The sequence below is a fragment of the Cnephaeus nilssonii genome (assembly GCF_951640355.1).
Source record: "Cnephaeus nilssonii genome assembly, chromosome: 3".
Lineage (NCBI taxonomy): Eukaryota > Metazoa > Chordata > Mammalia > Chiroptera > Vespertilionidae > Cnephaeus > Cnephaeus nilssonii.
Genome location: NC_137074.1, coordinates 56,880,567 through 56,906,549, shown reverse-complemented (window position 1 = coordinate 56,906,549; position 25,983 = coordinate 56,880,567). Strand labels below are relative to the sequence as shown.

General features: G+C 40.9%; 1 protein-coding gene and 1 pseudogene across 3 annotated transcripts in view; both read left to right on the top strand.

The window, feature by feature from the left end:
* PARP15 (poly(ADP-ribose) polymerase family member 15) overlaps window positions 1-15,842 on the top strand; it is a 46,152-nt gene extending 30,310 nt beyond the window's left edge. For both annotated transcript variants that reach the window (XM_079762131.1, XM_079762130.1), the window contains exons 9-13: window positions 1,719-1,886; window positions 5,109-5,318; window positions 9,590-9,723; window positions 13,058-13,232; window positions 13,545-15,842. In XM_079762131.1, coding sequence (XP_079618257.1) covers window positions 1,719-1,886; window positions 5,109-5,318; window positions 9,590-9,723; window positions 13,058-13,232; window positions 13,545-13,834 — 977 coding nt within the window. In that variant the 3' untranslated portion in view covers window positions 13,835-15,842. The remainder of the gene's footprint in view (window positions 1-1,718; window positions 1,887-5,108; window positions 5,319-9,589; window positions 9,724-13,057; window positions 13,233-13,544) is intronic.
* A 2,500-nt stretch (window positions 15,843-18,342) lies between these two features.
* On the top strand, window positions 18,343-18,511 carry LOC307096685 (small ribosomal subunit protein uS14-like; annotated as a pseudogene). The gene has a single exon. The product of its transcript is annotated as a small ribosomal subunit protein uS14-like (transcript).
* The last annotated feature ends 7,472 nt before the right edge of the window (window positions 18,512-25,983 follow it).

Genomic DNA, 25,983 nt, shown 5'->3' with positions numbered 1-25,983 from the left:
TATAAAAGCCTAAGCAACCATCGCAACGGAAACAATCTAATGAACGACCAAACAGGCTGTGTGGGGCGACCAGGCCAACAGGGGGGTTAGTGAGGGACGACCAAACAACTGAGCAACAGGCTGCGTGGGGCGACCAGGCTGGCAGGGGGAGCAGTTGGGGGTGACCAGGTTGGCAGAGGGGGGCAATTAGGGGCAACCAGGTCAGCACAGGGGGGCAGGTAGGGGTGACCAGGCCGGGGGGGCAGTTAGGGGCAACCAGGCTGGGGGGGGGGACAGTTGGGGGTGATCAGGCCAGCAGGCAGAGGTGGTTAGGGGTGATCAGGCTGGCAGGGGGGGCAGTTAGGGGCAATCAGGCAGGCAGGCAGGCAGGTGAGCGGTCAGGAGCAAGCGTTCCAGGATTGTGAGAGGGATGTCCAACTGTGGGTTTAGGCCCGATCCCAGGGATCAGTCCTAAACCTGCAGTTGAACATCCCCCAAGGGGTCCCAGATTGGAGAGGGTGCAGGCTGGGCTGAGGGAACCCTCCCCCTCCCATGCACGAATTTCGTGCACTGGGCCTCTAGTTAATGTATAAAAAGATACTCTTGTCACTCAGGGGATTTGAAGGGTTCCAGGAACTCTGAACCAGGAGCCAGGAATGAAATATTTATTTTTTATTATAGCATGGTGAAGAACCTGTAAGAGTGCGCATAAACTGTTCATCCTTCAAAACCAGGACGGAACCTTGCAGAGTAGACAGTCAGCTCTGAGTGTGATTTGGAGAAGTCACATGTTTGACAACACATTCCCACAACTGACCTATTGTCATGCCTGAAACTCCCACCTTAATAGCTCTCCTCTGATTAAGACATTTTCTCTGGAGTGAGTAAGTTCCTGGAGAGAGATCAGAGGCTGGTAATACTGGTCCCGAAATGAGGACATCAGCAGGGATTTATTTGTGTGCTGCAAGAGCTAGCTGTACCTTGGAAAGCAGAAGCAGAGCATGCAGCTGGCCTGACAGCTGGAAAAGTCTAAGGATGATACCTGGGAGAGGAGAGCAGGTGGACACCTGAGGGGCAGCAGGGAGTGCCTGTGGGATGGAAGCTCACCAGGAGGGTGGGGTGGGGTGGGCAGGGACCAGTTCTCCTTCTCCTGCATTTTCCTGGAGCCTTGCTTTGCTCAGAGAACAAAAAGGGGGTGCCTTAAAACAAGCCCTGATAATTTCCATGTGCTCAAGAGCTCTATGGGTTCTGAGGGAGGGGAAGTTTTCATGCTTTCACACCTCCACACCACACAATACATTACTTTCACCTCCTTGAAAAGTGAATCTGGCTGAATGAGGTATAAATTACTCTCCTGGACAGTAGAGAGGGAGTTGAGAGCTCTGGACACTGACTGCTTAGGTTTAAATCCTGGGCAGTCTTCGGCTGCTGACCTTAACCACCTGTGCTTCTGTTTAATTTGTGAAATGGAGAAAACAGAACCTACGTCACAGGCTTGCTTTGAGGATTGAGTGAATTAACGCAGGTACAAAATATTCAATAATGAATAACCTGGATTGTAAAGGAAATGAGCCTGTCACAGTCCCCGAGAGTGAAACCAGCTCGATCGAGGGAGGTTGCACTTGGTCATGAATCTTCAGGGCTTTTTCCTTTGTCAGCTATTTTCATTTCTCAAAAATCAGCGTTGCTTCCCGTAACTAATGTACTGTGTGTGTTTCCTTTCTTTTTTTTTTCCCCAGCGACACAGCCTCACAGAGATTTTATAGTTACACAAGGTGGATTCCTATCGTGCAATATAATAATTCATGTCCGTGGAGAAAATGATGTCAGGAAGTCAGTTTCCAGTGTTCTAGAAGAGTGTGAACAGAGGAAGTACACATCTATTGCCCTTCCTGCCATTGGAACAGGTTTGCAGCCTCTCATCGCCCAAAGATTCAGAACAACCCAGATTCCTTTAGACCCGTGGTCGGCAAACTGTGGCTCGCGAGTCACATGCAGCTCTTTGGCCCCTTGAGTGTGGCTCTTCCACAAAATACCACGGCCTGGGCGAGTCTATTTTGAAGAAGTGGCGTTAGAAGAAGTTTAAGTTTAAAAAATTTGGCTCTCAAAAGAAATTTCAATCGTTGTACTGTTGATATTTGGCTCTGTTGACTAATGAGTTTGCCAACCACTGCTTTAGACAACCTCACTTTTAATAAACTCAATGCTGAGTCCAGAAAGTGATAGTGAGGTAAATCAGAAAGTGGGCAGGCAACCTGTCAGACCCTTCTAGGGCCATCTGTGGGTCTTGTGCCTCTTTTATCCATCTTTTTCTTTATTTTAGGTTTCCTAAGTATCTTTCCATGTTTTGCCCTTAACATCATGGTTTTCTCACTGTTCATTTTTCCCCCCCCTTTGGGGGACTCATTTGTTCTCATTACACTAGTATCAATGACCATTTCAGCACTGACTCCCAAATCAGCATTTCTAGCCTTCTCCAGAATCTCCTCAGGGAGATTTCTCTGTCACCAGAAACATGATGATATTACAATCCAAACTCATCATCATCTCTTGAGTTGTCTTATTTTCTAGTTTCCTCCTTCGGAGTTGCCATGAACTCCCAGCTGATCTGCCATGCTTGCTTCTTTGTGTCCCAGACCCCTATAGTCAGCAGGTCCTATTAAATCTTCTTCCAGAGGGTAGTTCAGTTTCAGCCTTCTTTTTCGTTTCCAAACCCATAAGATCACTCCCAACTGGTTTACTGCCGTGCTTCCCAATTGGGTCCTCATTTGTGGAGTCATTAGATTGAAATGCTGTTACCCAGGCCCTGTGCAAGGCACTCGGCATAAAACCATGAGTAAGATACAGTTTCTATCCTTAACCAACAAGCTCAGATTCATCCTGCTCACAGTTTCTAGGAACACTTTCCTCACCATCTCTATCATATCATACAATCATTTGCTCCTAGTTGAAGATGATGTTAATAGCTCACTCCCTGATTCATTCACACCCAATTGCACATGCTTTTATTTTTATTTTTTAAAAATTTCTTTATTGATTAAGGTATCACATATTTGTCCTCATCCCCCCATTCCCAGCCCACCCCCCTCCCCACACATACCCCCACCCCCCTGTTGTCCTTAACCGCTGGTTAGGCTCATATGCTTGCACACAAGTCCTTTGGTTGATCTCTGCACATGCTTTTAAAGAAGCCCTGAGAGGGGCCCTGATGATGCCTTCACATGGTTATATGATTTAGTAAAACTTCAAACGTGAGATCACCACGGGCTAAGACCACTGTTACTTCCTACTTTGAGTTCTCAGTTTTCCCTGGGCACTGGGTGTTGGAGTGGCTGCAAGCATTTTTGGAAAACAGCTAAAAAGTTGACTTAGGAATACATTTTCAGCATTTAAAAATTTATACTTGGTTGTGATTTCTTTTCTGATTCTAAATATTCACTTTTATCATAATTTTCTGTTTATAATTTTATGTTCTTCTTCTGAGATGTATACATTTCAAACTTACAATGTATGTGGACCTAGCCTTGACTATTAGTTTTCCCCATTGATAGATAAGAACTTAAAGTATTAAAGCACAAGATCACACAGCTAGAAGGCAACATAACTAAGTTCAAACCTAGGCAGCTTAGCCTGTACATTTCAACTATTCCCTTTTTTTTTTTTTACATTACCTTTTATTTTTTTTACCACTATGCTCTTAATTACTATAGTCTTAGCAACATATTCTTATCTCTAATATCTACTATCTTCTATTATCACTCCAATTTTATAGCTGAGTAAACTGAAGTTTAGAGGTGTTGTGGGCTGAGTTGTGTCTCCCAAAATTCACCTATTGAGGCCTTAATTCCTACTTCAGAATGTGACTGTATTTGGAGATACAGCCTTCTAAGAGGTAATTAAGTTAAAATGAGGTTTTTAGAGTGGTCCCTAATCCAATATAACTGGTGTCTTTGTTAGAAAAGGACATTGATAACTACAGAAGGAAGGCCAGGTGGAGACAGCCAGAAGATGGCCATCCACTAGCCTAGAAGAGAGGCCTTAGAAGAAATGAATCTTTCCAACACATTGATCTAAGACTTTTAGCCTCCAGAATTTTAAGAAAATAAATGTCTGTTGCTTAAGCCCCTAGTCCATGGCACTTTGTTATGGCAGCCCTAGCAAACTAATATGTGGGATCAAATGACTTATCTAAGATCACACAGTTAATCAGTGGAGAGCCAGGACATAAACCCAGATCTTCTGCATCCAAATAGCATGTTCTTTTCTCTGCACTTCTAATACCCTTCAGCTAAAACCACTAGGAGTACACACTATGACTATGGGGAACTATGCAGCATCTCAGCAAGAGGTTGTGAAAAGGACTTGAACAAGAACAGACCCGGAGACAGGGAAGCATCGATCAGACTGTCGGACCTCAGAGGGAGGGTAGGGGAGGGTGGGGGTAAGGGGGAGAGATCAACCAAAGGACTTGTGTGCATGCATATGAGCCTAACCAGTGGTCATGGACAACAGGGGGGTGGGGGCATGTATGGGGAGGGGTTTGGGATGGGAATGGGGGGGATGAGGACAAATATGTGATACCTTAATCAATAAAAAAGTAATTAAAGCTTTAATAATGCAAAAAAAAGGACTTGTTAATAGATTTGAGCTTGTGCTAGGTGACTTCATGGCAGTCACAAGTAAGTAGGGCTTTGCTTGGGATTGGATGCTTTCAGGAAGTGGACGTAATTCTATGATTGGGTATATTATCTGGAAGAAGAAAAGAGTGTAGCTAAAGATGTGATTGGTAATGAAGAATGATTGTTCATATTAGTCAAGATGGGAGTGTTGAGCCATTTATATGGTTTGGATAGTGTTCATATTTTTGTCTGTGGTCAGACATGACTATGCAAGGTTCTCCTTTTGGCTTAATTCATCATGGTTACGGAGTGGTTACATTCGATGATGCTCTATGAAATAATTTGTGTTCAGCTGGAGAACACCAAGACCCAGCTATGAGTGCCAGATCAGTTTCTGGCTGTCGGGTGTTGCTTTCCTCTTTCTCAGCATCAAGAACTGCATTTGCCAAGTCTGATCACATGACCAACACCAGCTGAAACTATTTTTGTCACTTAATTTTTTTTTTCCAGGAAATGCTGGGAAAAACCCAATCAGAGTTGCTGATGACATAATCAATGCTATTGTAGACTTCACACGGAAACATTCTACTCCATCATTAAAAAAAGTTAAAGTTGTCATCTTTGTAACTGAGATGCTGAATGTATTCTATAACAGCATGAAGAAAAGAGAAGGACTAGCCACATCACCTACCTTTCAGTCCACGTTTTCCGAGGCTGCATGTAAGAAGTTCTTTTAAAAATCATGTAGTTATGTGTAATATCACTTAGAAAGTGTTTAGATGTGAATGCTCATTATTTCTATCAGTTTTAGGACTTTACAGAAAACCTCCTATAATACTTGGGAAAAGTACAGGAACTATGGAACACAATCTCCTGTCAACTGATTATTCCTCTGAGGGACAAAATCATGCCTGGGAAACAGGAATAACAAATGAGCAGAAAGAGAAGAGAAGGGCTGAGAAAGCAGAAGGAGGGGAATAGACTTTGAAAATCCAAGCCAATGATCTCATGTTCTTCCTTTTTGTTTGGTATTGACCCTCAGTGCCTCTTGTAGCTATGAACTAGCTGGTCAATACTGGTTTATTGATCATCCACCTCTAGACAAGTTAGCCTGAGAACAGAAGCAGATTCAAGAAAAGAGAGGCCAGGGTCATATGGTTGTACCACATCATGAGCAAACAGATTCCTGCTGTGAAAGTATCTGTATCGACCTGCTCCTCAGATCTAGCATTCTCCCATTTCGTAACTTTGGTATTGCTGTTAAAATAACTAGAAACATAGCCTCCTCTTGCAACCACTGTTTTTACCCTTTTTTTGAGCACTTACCCAGAAAGCACTGAGTTTTACCGGCAATGAGGCATACCTGTCATCAGCAGCCTTCCTAAACTTAGAATTGTTGTCTGCCAGCAAGAATTTCATTTCTCCCTCCACTTACTTCCTGATAATTATTCTCCTCAATGTGCTGCAACACACAGTACATGTAAGAGCTCCATGCACACACACAAAATAAAGAAAAATACTAGTTGGATTTGGCAGTAGCAAGTAATAGAAAATCCACTTTAAACTAGCTTAAGCAAAAAATGGAATTCATTGATTCACCTGTCTATAAAGTCCAGACATACTTGGCTTCAGGCCCAGTTTGACCCAGTTGCTCATTTGATATCATCTGGACTCTGACTTTATTTATCACTCATTCTCTTCTCAGCTGTGTTGTCTTTATTATCAGGATCCACACAGGGAAAGATGGCTGCTTGCAGCTTCAGGTCCATATCCCTGTATGATCAGGCCCAATAGGAGAGAGAGAATCCCATAGCAATATATCCCATCAGGAATATGATGCTTGAGAACAGAAGTACCATTATAAGGCCTGTGATTCCTTTTGATTGGACCAGCATAGGTCATCTTTGCAGAATTACACTAACTGGCCAAGCCAGAGTCACAGCCTCTATACTTAAACTGGAGGGGGTCACTATCTGAAGCAATGGAGAAGGGTTGTCTTCCAAAGGAAATTCAGGATGCTTTCACCTGAAAAAGGGGAAAAGGATGCCAGACAGTTAAATATAACAAATATCTACTATCGTATCTAGGGATGTATAAAATGAACATTTTTTCCCTTTGGTCTTTTTTTTTATGCTATCTATTCTTTTTTTTCATTTTAAATAAATTTTATTGTTTCAGATTATTACAATTGTTCCTCTGTTTTCCCCCCCATAGCTCCCCTCCACCCGGTTCCCACTCCACCCTCTGCCCTTACCACCACCCGCCACTGTCCTCATCCATAGATGCACAATTTTTGTCCAGTCTCTTCCCCCACCCCCACACCCCTTTCCCCCCGAGAATTGTCAGTCCACTCCCTTTCTATGCCCCTGATTCTATTATATTCACCAGTTTATTCTGTTCATCAGATTTTTTATTCACTTGATGTTTAGATTCACTTCTTGATAGATATGTATTTGTTGTTCATAATTTTTATCTTTACCTTTTTCTTCTTCTTCCTCTTCTTAAAGAATACCTTTCAGCATTTCATATAATACTGGTTTGGCGGTGATGAACTCCTTTAGCTTTTCCTAGTCTGTGAAGCTCTTTATCTGCCCTTCAATTCTGAATGATAACTTTGCTGGGTAGAGTAATCTTGGTTGTAGGTTCTTGCTATTCATCACTTTGAATATTTCTTGCCACTCCCTTCTGGCCTGCATAGTTTCTGTTGAGAAATCAGCTGACAGTCGTATGGGTGCTCCCTTGTAGGTAACTAACTGTTTTTCTCTTGCTGCTTTTAATATTCTCTCTTTGTCTTTTGCTCTTGGCATTTTAATTATGATGTGTCTTGGTGTGGTTCTCTTTGGATTCCTTTTGTTTGGGGTTCTCTGCGCTTCCTGGACTTGTAAGTCTATTTCTTTCACCAGGTGGGGGAAGTTTTCTGTCATTATTTCTTCAAATAGGTTTTCAGTATCTTGCTCTCTCTCTTCTTCTGGCACCCCCATAATTCGGATGTTGGTACGCTTGAAGTTGTCCCAGAGACTCCTTACACTATCCTCATATTTTTGGATTCTTTTTTCTTTTTGCTTTTCCGGTTGGGTGTTTTTTTTGCTTCTTTGTATTTCAAATCTTTGACCTGATTCTTGCGATTCTCTAGTCCGCTGTTGGATCTCTGTATAATATTTTTTATTTCAGTCAGTGTATGCTTACTTTCTAGTTGGTCCTTTTTTATATCCTCGAGGGTCTCACTAAATTTATTGGCCTTGTCTAGAAAATTCTTGAAAAACCTTATAACCATGGTTTTGAACTCTATATCCAGTCGCTTGCTTTCTTCTATTTCCTTCATTTGTGATCTGTTTCTTTGTCTCTGCATTTTGGCGGCTTCCCTGAGTTGATAGAGTGGCTTTGTGTGCGAGGTGTCCTATAGGGCCCAGTGGCTCAGCCTCCCCAGTCACCTGAGGTGGACACTCTTGGTGCACCCCTTTGTGGGCTGTGTGCACAGTCTTGTTGTAGTCAAGCCTTGATTGTTGTTGGTACCACTGGGTGGAATTGACCTCCAGGCCAATTGCCTGTGAGTATCAGCTGTGTCTATGCCGGGAGACCTTCTGTGCTGGAGACAGCCTTATGGGACCAGACTTGCAAAATTGCAAAAGCCTCTGTGCTCAGCTTGGATGGGGCGGAGTCTCAGGGCGGAGCATACAGCAATGGCTTCCCGTCAGTCCTTCCCTAAGAGGCCCCTGGGTCTTCGTGTCCTGCGGTAATCGCTGCAAGCACCTCTGAGAGAAAGCCACCCTCTAGTTTCGCCCGCTGCCAGGCAGTCCAGTTTCTCCCCCAATGAATGTGGATTTCCAGATTCTCGCCCGGACCTGGAGTTCAGAGCAGTCGGGAGCTTCTGGTTCCCTCCAGCCAGCTGCGCAGTCAGCAGTCAGTCCTCTCTGCGCGCACTTGCGCGTGCGCCTCCAGACCTCTGCCTCCAGACCTTTGCCTTTCGCAGCTCCCCTGAGTTTCCACCTGACAGTCCAGATTCCCCCCATAAGAGTGTGGGTCCCCAGGGGTTCAGTGCTGTAGGAACTGGGGTTCAGTGCAGTCAGGAGCTTCTGACTCCCTTCCACTAGGGAAAGCCAGCGGCAACCTCAGCACTCAGTCTTCTCTGTGCACACTCACGCACACGCGCCTCCAGACCCCTGCCTGCTGTGGCTCCCCTGAGTCTCTGAGTCTCCGTGTGCCTTTCTCTCTACCTGACAGTCCAGACTCCCCCTGTATGAGCCTGGGTCCACGGGGTTTCGCCCGGAACTGGGGTTCAGTGCAGTTGGGAGCTTCCTTCTCTCTCCCGCCAGAGAAAGCCCACCAGGCACTCAGCCGCCCTTCCTCTCTGCGCGCATGTCTCCGTACCTCAGCCCTTTACAGCTCCTCTGATTTTCCGTGAGCTTTTCTCTTTCCTTCTAGTTGTAGAATTTCCACTCAGCCAGCTTTCCTGTGATTCTGGATGATGTCCATTCTGTCTTTTAGTTGTAGTTTTGAAATTGTTGTGCGAGGCAGCAGTTTAGGTGCTTACCTATGCCGCCATCTTGGTTTCTCCTTCTACAAATGTTCTTTAAGCAACTGTTTTAAACATCTTTAGCAAGATAATCATGTTGCAAAATAAAAATAATAAAGAACCACACTAAATAGAACTTAGAAAAGTGAAAGCACCAATAAATTAGCTTTCATGTTTACATATTAGCTTCTTATGGAATTAATTCCATAGACATTTCTGGGAAAATTATCATTTCAAGCTATAGTGAATCTAAGTTTATCTAAGTATTTTAGCTAAACCATTAATTAACCTATGTTGTATTAGTGTCAGAACTGTTCACTTCATCTGTGTTTACCAAATTTAGGATAGTAGAGTTGTAGCTTCCTCCCACCCCAAAGACTAGAATTAGATGAATGAGAAGAAAGAGCATTAGAAATGCCTAGGTTTTCAGAGATCCCTGGTAATGAATGTCATGTTTCACCAAATGCTAACTTTCCAGATAATATCCCTGAATGCTGGTCTGACATGAATCAGCAGCTGTTTTGTGTGACCCAGCTACAACCTGGACAGTCAGAATATGACACTGTGAAGAATAGATTCTCTCAGACTTGTCTTTCCTACAGAATAGAGAAGGTAATATTGCATTTTAAAAATGACTTCTCTTAAATATTGAAGAACTAACATCAAAGCTATCTTTTTATATAAGACTCTTTCTTCGTTAATATCTTATATTTTAACTAGAGGCCTGGTGTATGAAATTCATGCATGTGTGTGTGTGTGTGTGGGGGGGGGGTTCCTCAGTCTGCCTGTACCCTCTCCAATCCAGGACCCTTCAGGGGATGTCCGACTGCCGGTTTAGGCCCAATCCCTAAACCTGCAGTCAGACATCCCTCTAGCAATCCGGGACCACTGGCTCCTAACCACTCACCTGCCTGCCTGCCTGATCACCCCTAACCACTCTGCCTGCCTGTGGGATTGCCCCTAACCACTCTGCCTGCCTGCCTGATTGCCCCTAACCACTCTGCCTGCCTGCCTGATCACCCCTAGCCGCCTCTGCCTGCCTGCCTGAACGCTCCCAACTGCTCTCTCCTGCTGGCCTGATCACCCCCAACTGCTCTCTCCTGCTGGCCTGATCGCCCCTAACCGCCTCTGCCTCGTTCCCCACCACCATGGCTTTGTCCAGAAGATGTCTGGTCTAATTAGCATATTGCCCTTTTATTAGTATAGATTGGTCTCACTCAAGTTCCATAAACTTCAAATCTCATGATTCATGCATTAACAATAATGAAGGAGACCCCCAAAAGTTATATGTATATGTTGGGATACTTTCACTTACAATTAAAAAACCCACTGAAACTGATTTTTTTAAAAAAGAAATGTATTGGAAATTAATGGAAAGTCCAGAAGTAGGACAGTGTTTGGAGCAGTTTGATCCAGTGGTTCGATGATACCTTGGATACAGTTTCTCTAGATTTGCTGTTCACAGTGTCAGCCTTGTTTGAAGGCAGGAATCCCTTCGTGATTATAGGATGGCTGCTGGTGTCAACCAGAGAGTCTCGGCTTCCCCCATTCACATTCTTCAGAAGGGACACTGTGTTCTGTCACACAATTAATAGATAAGAATACCAGGCTTTGTGTTGAGTGGGACACTCCAACCAGTCTGGGTTGGGGAAGTTACCATATACTAATTGCCTTGGACCTGGGCTATTGGAACCCATCATGAGATTTATTTAACCCAATTGGGTTCCATTTTTGAACTATAAGGAGGGTCAACTCCACCCAAACCAGAAGTTTCTCCACAATGGGGATGAAGTGGAATAGATGATCAGAGATTCTACAATGTCCATTCACTATGCTGCATAAAAATATTAGCCAGTAAAGTGTAGGAGTTTATTAGAAGGTCCTTATCATACCATAGGTATCAGAGCAGGGTGCAACAGCCTAGTAATTTAAAATCTAGCTGGTTCTTCCATAAAACTGTATACTTAACTACATTATAGCACTTATGTAATTGTGTTTTGGTAACTTTGCACATGCCTGATTCCCCTGTTTGGCTGCGGACTTTGTAAGGTAGGAATCACCTCCTACTCATCTCTGCATTCCCAGTAATTAGTATAATGTGAGACACAATACCTATGGAAGGTATGAGTAAAAATTCCTGAGAAAGAAGAACCAGAAAAGAGAGATTGTAGAAGGGACAGATTTAAAGGAGGAGATGCTTCATTATGTTCGAAGCTGTTGAGAGTACTGGAACCTCGCTTTAATTTGTTTACCCAATTTCTGCAACATTATTGGCTCTTATCCTTCTATTATACCCATTTAAAAAACATTAACTTTGGATTAATTCCATAACCTACCTTCTCTCCTGATGCTGCTAAATAAAATCATTACTAATTCATGGTCTCCAACCTTAGCTGGACCCTTCAGGTACCTGGAATCCTCCCTTGCTTCCTCCAGTCAACCCCCTTCATCATGAGGGTTGATTTTTGGAATGCATTTCCTATTCCAAACCTTCATCATGAGGCTTCTATCACACTCGGCAGAATAACTTTCCCTCCTGCTTTTATCACTTGGCTTCCCCTCAATATCTGCTCACAGTTGTCCACTCCCTTCTTCTTCAACCCTTCTTCTGCCTTTCTTTCCAGAACACCATTTGCTCAGATTTCCTACTCTCCCCCGAGACGTAGATTATCTGGATCTCTTTCTGATGCTTTCATACTCCATGTATGTTCTCCTAACCCATCCCTTCTCATAGTGAGGGGTGGTGATTTGTTTTCTTGTCTCTCTCTCCCTCTAGACTGAAAGTGTTTTGAGGGCAGACACCCGACACAGTGCTTGATTCATACTAGATGTCCAATAGATGATTAGTGAATTAAATTCATTCTCTAGAAGGAATGAGAGCCAATAGAGAATGATTTTCTGAAAAAAGTTGAAGGACAAAGTTCCAAAGAGAGGATGGTTCATGATTTGAAATGCTGTTGATATCTCTAGAAAGAAGTAGTCGTTTAATTAGACAGTTATGAGGTGATTTGTGACCATAATTGGAGCAATGCAGAAAGAATTATGATTGGGAGATCAGGAGGAATTATGGAAATAATTATTAAATGATTACAAATTTTTGAGTAGGAGTTTGAATGTCAATAAATATCTAGGAATTCCAGGTAAACATTTTAATATAAATTATAAGTTCTTTTATGTAAAATAGATAACAATAATAAGCAGTATTATAACATACAGATGCTTTTAGCCTATCCTTTTTCTAAAGGCAAAAAGCTACTGTTAAACACAATTTTAAACTTCCACCGCTGAAAGTCTTTTGAAAAGAAAGGGTTTTTTGGGTCATTGCTACCAAGAAAAATGACCAGGTCCTGAGGCGTGAAGTCTAAACCTCCTGCAGCAGTACCAAGTGGAAAAGATAGCATGCCCACCTTCCTGGAGTCAGCGAGCATTTTGCATCAAGTAGGGGGAAGAAGATGTAAGTACTATTTGAGAGAATTTACATTGGCTGGAGGTAGAGAAAGAGTGTGGGGAAAGATGAAGCCGGGCTAGTTCTGGGATAGGCACAGAGTCGGTCAGGCAGAAGTGTTTGCTCATTCAGATTCGTGGTGGGCAACAATCTGGAAAGTTAATGTGTAAACGAGAAGCTGAGGCTCCTGGGGTTTGATGGTGCCTGGTTATTCTCTCATTTAGATAATCTCAGCAATAGCCGCCTAGAAGTTAATTCACAGCCCAACGTATACTCAGGAATGAGAGCAATCTTGTTAGCTGTTTGGTCTTCCACTCTCCAGCCCACTGTAATTCAGTGTAGAACATCTCAGAATTTTTCTCTTGTCATCATCCACTCTGAAATTGCTGTTTATTTGCATTTTCTTCTCCTCCTCCTTCTCTATATTGCTTAAAGGCCACAGCAGACACTGTACTGAGCTTTATGGTCATATCCAAATGTTTTGCTCTTTGTCAATTGTAGATTGAGAGGATACAGAATGAATTTCTCTGGCAGAGCTACCAGGTAAAGAAAAAGCACATGGACATGAAGAATGGCCATATAGATAATGAGAAAATCCTCTTCCACGGGACAGATGCACACTCTGTGCCACATGTCAATCAGCACGGCTTTAATCGCAGTTATGCTGGGAAGAATGGTAAGGAAGCAAGTAATCTGACTGATCGGAATGAGGTGAATGGATGTTCTAGTGTTGACTATTCATACCCAAGCAGTGTAGCCATAGATAGCAGCCATACTGTCATTGTCAGGATAGAGCTCATTCTGTTTCACCCAAAAGGAGACTGGCAACCTTTCCAGGACAGATGAAGGGAATTTTAGAAATGATGAAAAGTGGCTGTGGTGACCAAGAACTGCATTAAAATTTTATTTAATTTTCAGGTTTGGGTATGGTTCTGCATACTGTGATAATTTTATGTTCTTATGAAGGGTTTTGTCTTTCTCTCTGCAGCTGTAGCCTATGGAAAAGGAACTTATTTTGCTGTTGATGCCAGTTATTCTGCTGATGATAGATACTCCAGACCAGACAGCACTGGGAGGAAACATATGTATGTTGTACGAGTACTTACAGGAGTCTACACACTTGGACGTGAAGGAATAGTTACGCCTCCACCAAAGAACCCTTACAATTCCATAGATCTCTTTGACTCTGTCACAGATGATATACAACATCCAAAGTTATTTGTGGTATTCTTTGATAATCAAGCTTACCCAGAATATCTCATAACTTTCAGATGTTAAAACATAGGATTAAAAAAAAACACCTCAGAGGTGATTTAGTCATCTATTTATGAGAACAATTTATAGAATTTTTGTCTTTGCCTTTGGTTTGTTTAAACAGATTTTAAAAATCTCCATGCTAGGTACTATAATGCTGAAAAAAGGTCTTTTTAAATGCTTTATTGCAATTTCTAGCATATCTTTCTTCTGAGCATATTGATGGGTGGAAGCTGAGAAATATAAATGACACAATTATAGCTACAACTACAGACACCAAATCCATAGGAAACAAAGAGAACATTTCTTTTTCTTCTATTGGAAAAGAAATAAGATGAATCATTCTAAAGCCAAGTTGTCATTGTTCTTATTGGACTATGTTAAGACCCCAAACTGTGTTGAGTTAAATGAATAGGCTGCTATTGTGCATCTGTCACAGATCGGGATTTTGCCTCCTTAAGAAACTCTTATTAGCAATAGAGTGACTGAATCAAAGAATATTATGTCAACTTTGTTGTGAAACCAATCAGGTAAAAATGCGTTGTATTGCTATCTAATGCTACATAACCAATTACTGCCAAATTTAGTGTCCTTGTGGGTAAAGAATTCAGGCGTGGCTTAACTGAGTTGTTCTGACTTAAGGTTTGTCATGAAGTTGCAGTGAAGATGAAGGCAGGGGATGCAGTCATCTGAATGCTTTGCTGGGGCTGGACGATCCGCTTCCAAGGGGAATCACTCTAATAGCTGGCAAGTGTTTTGCTGGTTGTTGGCAGGAGTCCTCATTTCCTCTCCACATGGGCCTCTCTGCAGGCTGCTTTAGTGTCCTCATGACGTGGCAGCTGACTTATTCCACAGTGAGCAACTCAGGAAAGAGAAGGCAGAAGCCACAATATCTTTTATGGTCTAGCCTCTGAAGTCATACTCCATCCTTTCTACAATATCCTATTGGTTCCATGAATCAGCTCCTTCAATGTGGGAGGTATTAAACAAGGCATGGCCATCAGTAGGCAAGGATCATTGGGGACCATCTTGGAGGTCATATGAATACGTGAATGAATGACAAGTTGATAAAATGTTAGCAGTGAAAAGGGCACTAGAGATCATCTAGTCCCACTGTCTCCTCGTCTTTCTCCCTTCACCATCTCCTAGGGCAAAAAGCCCTCTGGCTCTGCTTGACCACTTCCAGCACGCAGCATCTTGAGAGAACCTACTAGTATTCCGTTCCAGGACAGCTCTAAGTATCGAAAAACCCTTGCTTATACTGAGTTGAAATCTATTCTTCAATGTCAATTACCTGCTGATCACTGTCCTACCTACACTGACACAGAACAGATCTCATTTCTTTTATAGATGGTGGCCCTTTAGATTCATCCCTTATATTAGAGTTAGACAAATTCTTAAAATATTTAGTAGCATATTTATCCTGAAACATTGCTGTTCAAGAGTTGCAGACATTTAAGAAGTATTTATGTTATCATAAATAAAGCACATGCACATTAAGGAGTACAGAAATGCATTACAAAAATCCTCACCAAACTCCATCACCCATAATTCCAATACTTTGCGGAAACCACTGCCAGTATTCTTATGTACTCCCTTCTAGTTTCTTCATCCACCTTCAAGAAAGTAAAAATCGCACTTTATTCAATTAAAATAACATTTTATTCAATTACCAATTATACAATACTATATCTACATTTTTCATTTAACATTACAAGTATTTGTCTCATATTATTAATTTTTCTGTAAACAATCTTAGTGGTTGAGTTCTGTACTATATATTTTCCTTTTTATGTATCATTTTCCCCTTATGTGTCATTAAATACCTTATATATCATTTTAATTGTATTTTAATGTATGTTTTTACATATATGTCATGTCAAAATAGGGTAGTTACATCTCTAGATAAATATATGATTGGAATATGAGTTGCAAAGACCATAATCTACCTTTATTAACATTACTCCCTGGATTTCTTGAAGGAAATATAGTCCTAGAGAACAAAACAACGTTAAATAATGCTCTGTTAACTACCTGGGCCTTGGCTCCCAATCCCAGTGTAGAATTCTAATGAGCCAGGTTGGAGCATGGAACAGCTCCTTTTCCTTAGGTAAGGTAGACTCTTACGATGTAAACTGCTGTCTCCTGTCTCCTCTGCTGCTGTTATTCAAGGACTCTCCAATTTATTTTGCTGTACTCCTATTTCAGCAGTAAAACACAGAAGTCTTGAGTATAAAAGTAAAAAATATCCTCGGGTGAGGGTTAACAACAACATGATATTGATTTTTAGAGAGAGAGTGTAAGGGAGGGTAGGGTAGGGAGAGAGAGAGAAACATTGATGTGCCTCCTACACGTCCCAACTGGGGCCAGGGATCAAACTTGCAACCCTTTGATGCTCAGGCCGACACTTTAACCATTGAGCAACACCAGCCAGGGCTATACCTTTAGATTTTTATGGAGGCTTCGTCACGTAGGCATGATCAATAATTAAGTCACTTTCAGTCCCTCTTCCCTTTCTGGAGAATAGAGCATGGGGCTGAAAGTTATATATAAAAATAACTAATAGTTTACCTCAATCAGATTGGAATCTGGAGGGCCTGTAGGGGGAACTCTCATCCCTATGTTAGTCAAGAAGCTAAATAAGAACAACTCTGGTTATCACAACAGCCTTCTTTTTACCATCCATATAAGAACTTCCTCTTTACTTGTGGTGGTGAATTTGCCATGGCTGCATGTTCTGGGTTGCAGTTTTCTCTTTTTCCTTTTTTGCTAGAGGAATATCTAGTTTCTAACTGTGACTTGGTCTCCCTGATGACCAGCCCCCACCCAGGAGCTCACCAAGAGTTACCTCATTAGAACAAAATACATTACCACACCCGGGAAATTCCAAGTTATTTAAGAACTCTTGTGTCAGGCACTGAGGTCAAATTTTAGAACAAAAGTTGCTCCTAATGCTGTTATCATTAGGAAATTACAAGGGTTTTAGGAACTGTGTGCCAGGAATAAGGAGCAGAGATCAATATATACGGGATGTCCGCCCCAAATTTACTTAAGAGCTGATAGCACAATTGATGTTTCTTTCTTTTCAGATTAAACCCATTGGAATGAATAATTATTCAAAGTGTGTATATAGTTTTTTTTTGGATACCCTGTATTTTCCATTATCTCATATGAATCTTGGTTTTCACCACAACTATTAGTAAACATATGAAGGGAATCTTGTAATTCGAGCAAATAAAATGTTGAAAGACGTTGCTTCATTTCCCTCATTGTTTATATTATTTTTGTAGCCAACAGAATATAAATTTTCTCCTACTTTATTTTCCTTATCTTGTTAAGAAAGGCATTTTAAACACAGTAATTTATTTCTTTGAAGCCCTTTATTACCTAACTGTTGACCTTATTACCTAAAATTACAATTTTATAACTAAGGCCCACCAAATAAATAACTTTGACTTTTGAGAGGAGTTAGTGTGACATGCAGGCAGATAGGGCAGGGGTCCAGTAGAAAACAAAGGCAGGTGGAACGTCGGCAGGGGCAGACACGGCAATGAGCAAGCCTAACCACAGACACCAACCATGCAGAAATATCAATGTTTAGACTCAGAGTGGGAGGTATGTGAAACCAGGGAAGGGTTGCAACAATAAGGTGAGCTCAGGCATAAGAACAGGGGAAGTCCAAGTTCGTTGTTGGGCAAGAACAATTGAGGGAATCAAATCAGGTGGCCACATGGATAGATATAGGGTAGGCTTGTAACATATATAATCCCCTAGACTAAAAGGCTTCAGTGGCAACCCATTATTGGGCCCCCTTCCTGTGCAGAGAGTCTGAGTCTACTTGCAATAAATTTCCCATGCTTTTGCTTAAATCTTCTGGTCTTTGATTTCATTCTTCAGCTTCTTGAGACATGATCCTGGGGGAAAACCTCAGCTCGCCATTTGGGTATCACTTTCATAAAATCTTCTTTCCTTGGGTTCATCTTTCTATCATGCTCTCTTATTGTGGTATACAAAGACCCAAAGGACTACTATTATACAGGTAAGGGCCTGAGGTTCAGGAAACCACATAAACAATTAATAACTAGAAGTCATTTTCTTAGATTATTCTTTGCTGCCAGGCAATCCAGGGATTTGGGTTCATCACTATTTTTCTATCAGTAATCAATATAAGGCCAACATATTAATAAGGAAAAGATTGGTGTGCAAATCAGAATGAAAGAAAATAAAAATTTAAGATGTAAATACAATAAAAATTTGAAATAAAAACAAAAAATAAAACTAGTTTTAGAATATCAAAAGGTGGCATCACTTAGTATTGTCCTTGAGTTGGTAGACCTGGATTTAGTCCTGACCCAAGAACTAATGTGTTACTTGTATAAACTTGGACAAGTCATTTAAACTCTCAGAGCCTCGGTTCTTCATTTTAAAAAGTAAGATAATGATTCCTGCCTTTCTAGTTTCCAGGATTAAATAAGATAATACCAAAATTATATTGAGAAAAACTTTTGCCTCATTGCTACAGAGAGAGCAATATGGGTCACCAATAACTCTACTGGAGCCATCCGAGGAAATTTGGCCAGGGTCCTCATTCTTGCTGCGTCTGCTCAAACCGCCATGGTCTGATCTGGAAATATGCCTCAACATGTGTAGCCAGTGTTCCCCTCAGTATGCGAGGACATAGGCTTCATTAAGCTGGACTAAGTGAAATTTTATGAATGGGTCATTCAAGACATCTACCTTATGACAGAAGGCTATCTTTTTGTACATGAAAACAACAACAACCCTTCAAATATATCCTATATAATAAAACCCTAATATGCAAATCGACTGAATGGCGGAATGACCCGTTGCTATGATGCGCACTGACCACCAGGGGGCAGGCGCTCAATGCAGGAGCTGCCCCCTGGTGGTCAGTGCGCTCCCACAAGGGGAGCGCCACTCAGTCAGAAACTGGGCTCATGGCTGGCAAGTGCAGCGGCGGTGGTGGGAGCCTCTTCCACCTCTGCTGCAGGCGGGTGGTAAGGAGTGAGGGGTCCTGGACTGTGAGAGCCCCGGACTGTGAGAGGGATGTCTGACTGCTGGCTTAGTCCTGATCCCTAGGGAGATCGGGCCTAAGCCAGCATGTGGACATCCCCTGAGGGGTCCCGTACTGCAAGAGGGTCCAGGCTGGGCTGAGGGACCCCCCTCCAGTGCACGGATTTCATGCACCAGGCCTCTAGTATATATATAAAAATAGCACAAACTATAGAGGCAAAGATAAATACATTTGACTTCATTAACATTTTTAAAATTGGGTTCAGGGTTAAGATTGAACATATGCATCTAATTTTGCCTCCTCCCCAAATCATAGGAAAGGAATTTAAAAGGATACATAAGTCCTTAAGAACAGTGAGAATAGGAGATGATAGCAAACACATTTTAGAAGCTAGAAAGCAGATGGATCTGTGATAATGCCTACAGATAGCTCAACTTTAAGCTAGAAAGTAAGAAGAAAGCCAAGAACCAACCTGCTTTGCCCTCAAAAGGCTCAGGAACTGACAACATGTGTGCTTCTGGGGCTAACAGTGAAGCAGGGAGGACGGGCAGGTGCTAAAAGGATAGGAAGAAAACCATTTAAGAACATTTAAACCCCTAGATACTCTCCCCACCCTCCTTGCTCAGGAGAACCCCTCCTACCCCAGTGGAAATCTGGAGGCTATTTTCTGTAGAAGGTAAAATAGCGGGTCTCTAAGCAGGATACCAGGCACAGGTGAGATTTTGGGTGCTGTAGCAAAAAGAGGAGAGTCAGTGGCCAAATGTATACTAAAACCTAAATCCTGAGATGATCCTTCCCAAAGCCCCCTTTCCCATTTCACTCCCCAAACAGTAGCAGCCAGACTTTTACTCTACAAACAAGAGATTAGAAATTGTGACTAGGGACCTGTCCAGATCAAGAGGAAACTTTACTTAAAGATACTGACAATAGAGGTTCCCCAATACAGACCACCGAAGCACCTACAGTGAAAAAGTAAATAAGCCCCAATCACTAGCTCAGAGCTTCCAAATGCTGTTTAGACTTCTGAGAACAGACAACCAAAGTTTATCAGACATTCAAGGAAAGCCTCTAACTCAGAACAAAGTTAAAGAAAAACTACTATTGGAAAGAAATTTCTTTAAGAAAGGGACATTTAAGAAGAAAACAAGGGGAATTGAAGTTAAAAAGTATAATAGCAGAAATGGAGAAAAGAAGGTAAAATTGAGGAAATTTCAGAAAGTAGAGTAAAAACTAAAATGAAAGGTAGAAAACAAAGATAAAATTAGAAGACCAGTTCAAAGGGCCCAATGTTTAATTGATAGTAATTCCAGAAACAAAGAGATAAGGAAGCAGAGAACTTATCAACGAAATAATTCAAGAAAACGTCTCCAAACTAAAGGACATGAGTTTCCAGATGAATGCCTTAGTGCTCAGTAAGTACAATAGGAGAAGAAGAAAGAAGAAAGAAGAAAGAAGAAAGAAGAAAGAAGAAAGAAGAAAGAAGGAAGAAGGAAGAAGGAAGAAGGAAGAAGGAAGAAGGAAGAAGGAAGAAGGAAGAAGGAAGAAGGAAGAAGGAAGAAGAAGAAGAAGAAGAAGAAGAAGAAGAAGAAGAAGAAGAAGAAGAAGGAGAAGAAGAAGAAGCAATCCCAGGGTATACCATGGGGAAATTTCAGAAACACGGAGAACAAAATTTTAGAGGGAAGAAAATAAAAAAAGGATGAAGAATCAGAATGATTTCAGATTTCTCAACATCAACATTGGAAGCTAAAAAAAATGGAGCAAATGTTTTCAAATTTCCAATAGAAAGAAATTTCTAACTTTCAATATTGGCAAGAGCCTTCTGATCATTGTAGACTGCAATTCAGGAGAAAATACAAGTCTGTCTAATGAAAGAAATTCTTCCATATTTACATGTGTTTGGATATGTTTAGAATAGCTCTGGAAAGATACATAAGAAGCAATAATATAAAAATTATAAGTGCACATATCCTTGACCTAGCAATCCCAGTGCTAGGAATTTGTCATACAGATAAAAGTGAGGAATGATCTATGTGCAAGGCTATTTGTTGCAGCATCATAGTATTTTTTGCATTATTTTCCCTGTGAACAAGGCAACTAGCTAGCTAGATGCAGTGGAAGGAGACTCTTTGCTGCATACTTTCATGCCTTTGAATTTCACAAGTGTTATTACCTGTTTAAAAACAAACACTATCCCTTAATCTTTTAAAGCTTCTGTATAATAATTTTGAAAACTAATCAATACAGTAAGAAAGACCTTGGAAGATGATATTTGCAATGCATATAACCAGTAAAGAACTAGTATCCAGAAAATATAAATGAACTTCCATGAATCAACAGAAAATGCAAGAATCCTCATAAAAAATATGGACAAGACCATGAAAAGGCAATTCACAGAAAAGGAAACTGGCATGTTTAATAAACAGAGTTTTTAAAATACTCAGCATTATTAAAACATTAATGATGTATTATTTTGTTGTATCTCAAATTAGCGAGCTGGACAAGATGCCTAATGAGCCAATTAGTTAGGAGTCATATTTATTGTGCGCAGGTTCAGAGCAGATTACCACTGACAAATTCTGAACAAACACAGGAGGGAGTATTTCCTTTTTATATCTTTCTAGTTCTTTGTGTAAGACAGCTTGTAACCTTGAGTACATATCGTATCTAATCAAACACCTGTCATATCTATACAGACAACTTGTGACTTTGAGTACATATTATATCTATATAGACACCTGTAACCTGGATGAACAAACACTTGGCAGAATATGTGAATTAATATCAGTATCAGTGTATCAGCCCCTTTAGATGGCTAGCTTGCAAGGTCAGACAGTTAAGTTTATCTTTTCTATTATTCAAGCTAAAAAACAAAGTTATATTTCATAGAATAAGAGACTATCTAAAAATAACAGAGTAGTTCAAACAGCAGTTTTAAACAGCAGTTTTCCCAAGGAGGGACCACCATGCTTCATCTTCACACCTATCAGCTTGAGAAAATGTGATGTCTGACAATATTAAGTATTGAAGATGTAGAAGTTTAAATTAGAGCAATTATTTTGAGGAGTAAGTCAGGGTCTGCAAGTGTACTATTGAAAAGGCATAATTAAAAACCCATCAAATAAAAAGTAAGAGGAAAGATGTAAGAAATTATAGACTTAAAAACTGTAAATAAACGAGTTCCCAAATAAAATAAAAAACGAGTCTCAAGTTGTATTCGATCTGTAATTTTGCCTTTGGGATAACGTCTGTTTCCCCTCCGTGGAAGGGCAGAGGCTGTTCAGGGGATTTGACCCTCCCCAAACTTTGCCAAAGCCATCCCCAAGAGTGGACTCCGTCTGCATGGAAGATGGCTCAGGTACTTCCTTGACTGAGAAGGTGGGGATGAGAGAATTACTTTGGTTTATTCCCCACCCTCTGTGGTGTGAACACATGCCTGCCACCCCCCAACAATGCTCCATAGGCTCTTCCCTCGAGGCAATACAGTCTCTTCATCCCGACCTTCACCAGATAAAGCCTGTAAAATACAGAGCCCTCCTCCTCTCATGCTACTTCATTCTCCCCTCTCCCCCCCAGCTTTTTTAACATCTACTCCTTCCAACTTTGAGCCTTTGCTCTTTTCCCATAGTATGGCCCTTTCCTTGGCAATTAGTAAGGCCCATGTTTGCCTTTGCAAAATTTTCACAACCTATGACGTTAGTTGGAAGTCATAGCCATTCCTCCCCTAGCCAGTTTAGACTAGTGGGAGGAAGGCGTTGGAAGCTGAATGCCTGGGAATCAAGGAAAGGAAGAGGACATGAAGATATTTTTGCCCTGAAGGAGGCAGTTTACTTCCCCTCCCTCCCTCTTATCTTCCTTCCTTTATTACTAGTTATTATTGTTAGTCTTTTACTGTATAATTACCTAATTTATAAATTAAACTTTATCATAGGTATGTATGTATGTATAGGGGAAAACATAGTATATATAGGGTTTGGGACTATCTGTCTTTTTAGACATTCACTGGGGGTCTTGGAATGTATCCGCCTACAGATGTGAGTGTGTGTCTATCGGGGGAGGCCTACAATATTTGCCTTCCCACAATTTACCACCTATATGACTCAAGGTTCTTTTCCTTTATCTTGTCACTTCTCTAAAAATTAATTGTTCCTTTGCTAAGAAGCTATATATATATATATATATATATATATATATATATATGTATGTATATATATATATATATGTATATATATATATATATATATACACTTACATTCTGAGCAAAACTTTGAGTTACTTATCTCTGGGTACTCCCATATGTGACATACATTATGTACAGGTTAATAAACTTCTGCTTGTTTTTCTTTTGTTAATCTGTCTTTTGTCAGTCCAATTTGCAGGGCCCCTGGTGAAAGCCTAAAATGGGTAGAGAAGGAGATTTTTCCTCTTTTACAGGAATATGTCAAACAGAAATAAGATTTTAGAAGTGTTAGCTAACATTACAGCAGTAAGCATATTGCAATATATAAATGTATCAAATGAACCCATTGTACACCTTAACTTATACATTACATGTGAATTATAACTCAATTTTTAAAAAGTTTTTTTTTTAATTAAATATAAGAAGGTAAAATCAACATGTTTAAGGTGAAATGAACCTGTTTCTGAGTACGATGGATTAGCTAGTAACTGACCCATGCTCACACCTCAAGCAACCAGGAAATAGAAGCAAAATAGAGAAATCATCTGTGTAAGGCAGAGGAGAGCTGCTGAATCAGCAAGAACTGCAGAGGCTTAGCCTCCACAGAGGAAGAAACTTGGGGAGGGAGATCTGGCTTCTGCAGCCACTTCACCGGGGACATTTGCTGATTTGGGGCATGGGCCAGAGGCTTATCATTCCGGACCTTGGAAGACCACTGCTGGGAGACGGATGATGGAGATATTGGAGGGGATTCGGGAGGTCTATGAGGTCTATGAGGTCTATGGGGCTGCAAGAGGCTGGAGTTTCAAAATAGAAACAGAAAGCCTCTGAAAGAAGAACAGAGCCTTCAGAAATCTTGTGAAGCACAGCTGAGGATTACTGGATTTACCAGCAGCATTTCTGCTGGAAATTCTGAAGAGACAGGAGTAAAATCGAGGTAGCCTGAGTCTTACCAGGGCTGCACTCAGCCTCAACTCAGCATGGTTCATTATTGGATTCAGGTGACCAGCCTCAATGAAAAAGAAGATGCTTTATAAAATTAAAATGTAATGTAATTTCAAATTTAAATTAATGTAATTTTTACTTTATAGGGGAACGAAAATGAACAAAAACATCAAACAGTATTCCTGATTCAAAAGGGGTCCTGAGAAGAATTTGTTCTAGCAGTCATTAAAATGTACTGGTAACCAATTTGAGACCCTTGGCGTACAAGAATATCAATAATGGGGATATTAAAAAAGACCTACACTTTTCATCATATTCTCCAAAAGATTTCAGGTGAATTAAATATTAAATACTTAAAAATCAAAAGAAATGCACTCCCATATATGTGAATAGACTATCACCAGGGGAAATCACTTTTCCACTCTTGATGGAATAGAAATAAAAAAGATGGACAGATTCATTACTTAGATAGTTTTACCTCTGATGCAATGAATACCAATAAAGCTGAGATTTAAAAATTTAGAAGGATGGAGAAAGTGTTTGCATATAAACACAAAAATTCAATAACTTAAAAGTATAAATAATTAAAAGAGTTCATACAAGAAGAAACGATTTTAAATCATGACTTTTTAAACTTTTGTTCAAACTTGTCAGTAAAATAACTGCAAATTAAACCTACTCGGAAGTTTCATTCTGTACCAAAAAAAGAATTAGAAAAAGTTTAAAAAAGTGATAAAATCACCAGGCTGCAAGGGTCCAGAAAGCACACATACTCATACATTCATGATAGCAATGTAAAGGGAGCCAGCCTTTCTGCAGGGCAAAATGGTACTTTATTGAAAAAATCATAACTATGCCTAATCCCTGACCAAGTAATAAAACTTATCCTGAGGAAATAATGTTTAATAAAAAAGCATACATATACAACATTTATTTTATGCCAGTAAAACACTGGAAGAAGGCTAAGATCCCAACATTACAGAAATATAGAAGCTAAGTGTGGTATACCAAAATGTTTAGTGCACTCTAATGATACACTAAACATCATTAAAGTAAAGATGATAGAGGAAATAGAAAACATTTAGTTAAATCACATTTCAGGAAAGGAAGAATACCAAATTGTGTGTACACACCCATAATAACTATAAAAGGACCATGAATATGTATGGGCAGAGATATAGAGAATGTTTCTAGTTGGACTAAGAACAAGACTTGTAGTGAGTTATTTTGTAAAGGTGTTAAAATTATGTTTTTAGAGAATTTAATATTGCTATAACGAGAGCAGGATTTTCTTTGCAGGGCATAAGACTGGATCTATTCTATCCTATATAATAAAGAAGTGATATGCAAATTGACCACCACACCCTCACAAGATGGTTGCCTATGAGCAGGTCAGCAGGGGGGTTAGTGAGGGACGACCAAACAACTGAACAAGCGGGCTGCGTGGGGCAACCAGGCCGGCAGGGGGGTTAGTGAGGGATGACCAAACGACTGAACAAGCAGGCTGTGTGGGGCAACTAGGCTGGGTGGGGATTGGGCCTAAACTGGCAGTTGGACATCCCCCGAGGGGTCCCGGATTGGAGAGGGTGCAGGCTGGGCTGAGGAGACCCACCCCCTATGCATGAATTTCATGCACCGGGTCTCTAGTATAATAATAAAAGGCTAATATGCAAATTGTCCCCTCAGGAGTTCGACCAGGAGACTGGGAGTTTGATGACTCACTATGACGTGCACTGACCACTATGGGGCAGTGCGGAACATGGCGGGCAACCAGCGGTGGTGGCAGGACACTGAGGGAGCAAGGGAAGGAGGAGGTGGGGAGGCCGGGAGGTGGGGAAACTGATCAGCCCTGATCGCCAGCCAGGCTTAGGGACCCTACAGGTGCATGAATTTTGTGCACCAGGTCTCTAGTAAAAATATAGTTTTTGCTGCCTTCTTAACTGGACAGATGGAAAGATAATGTCATTTCCATTTAGTTATATGAACCTTATTGAATGCTCATTTTCATAAAAAGAG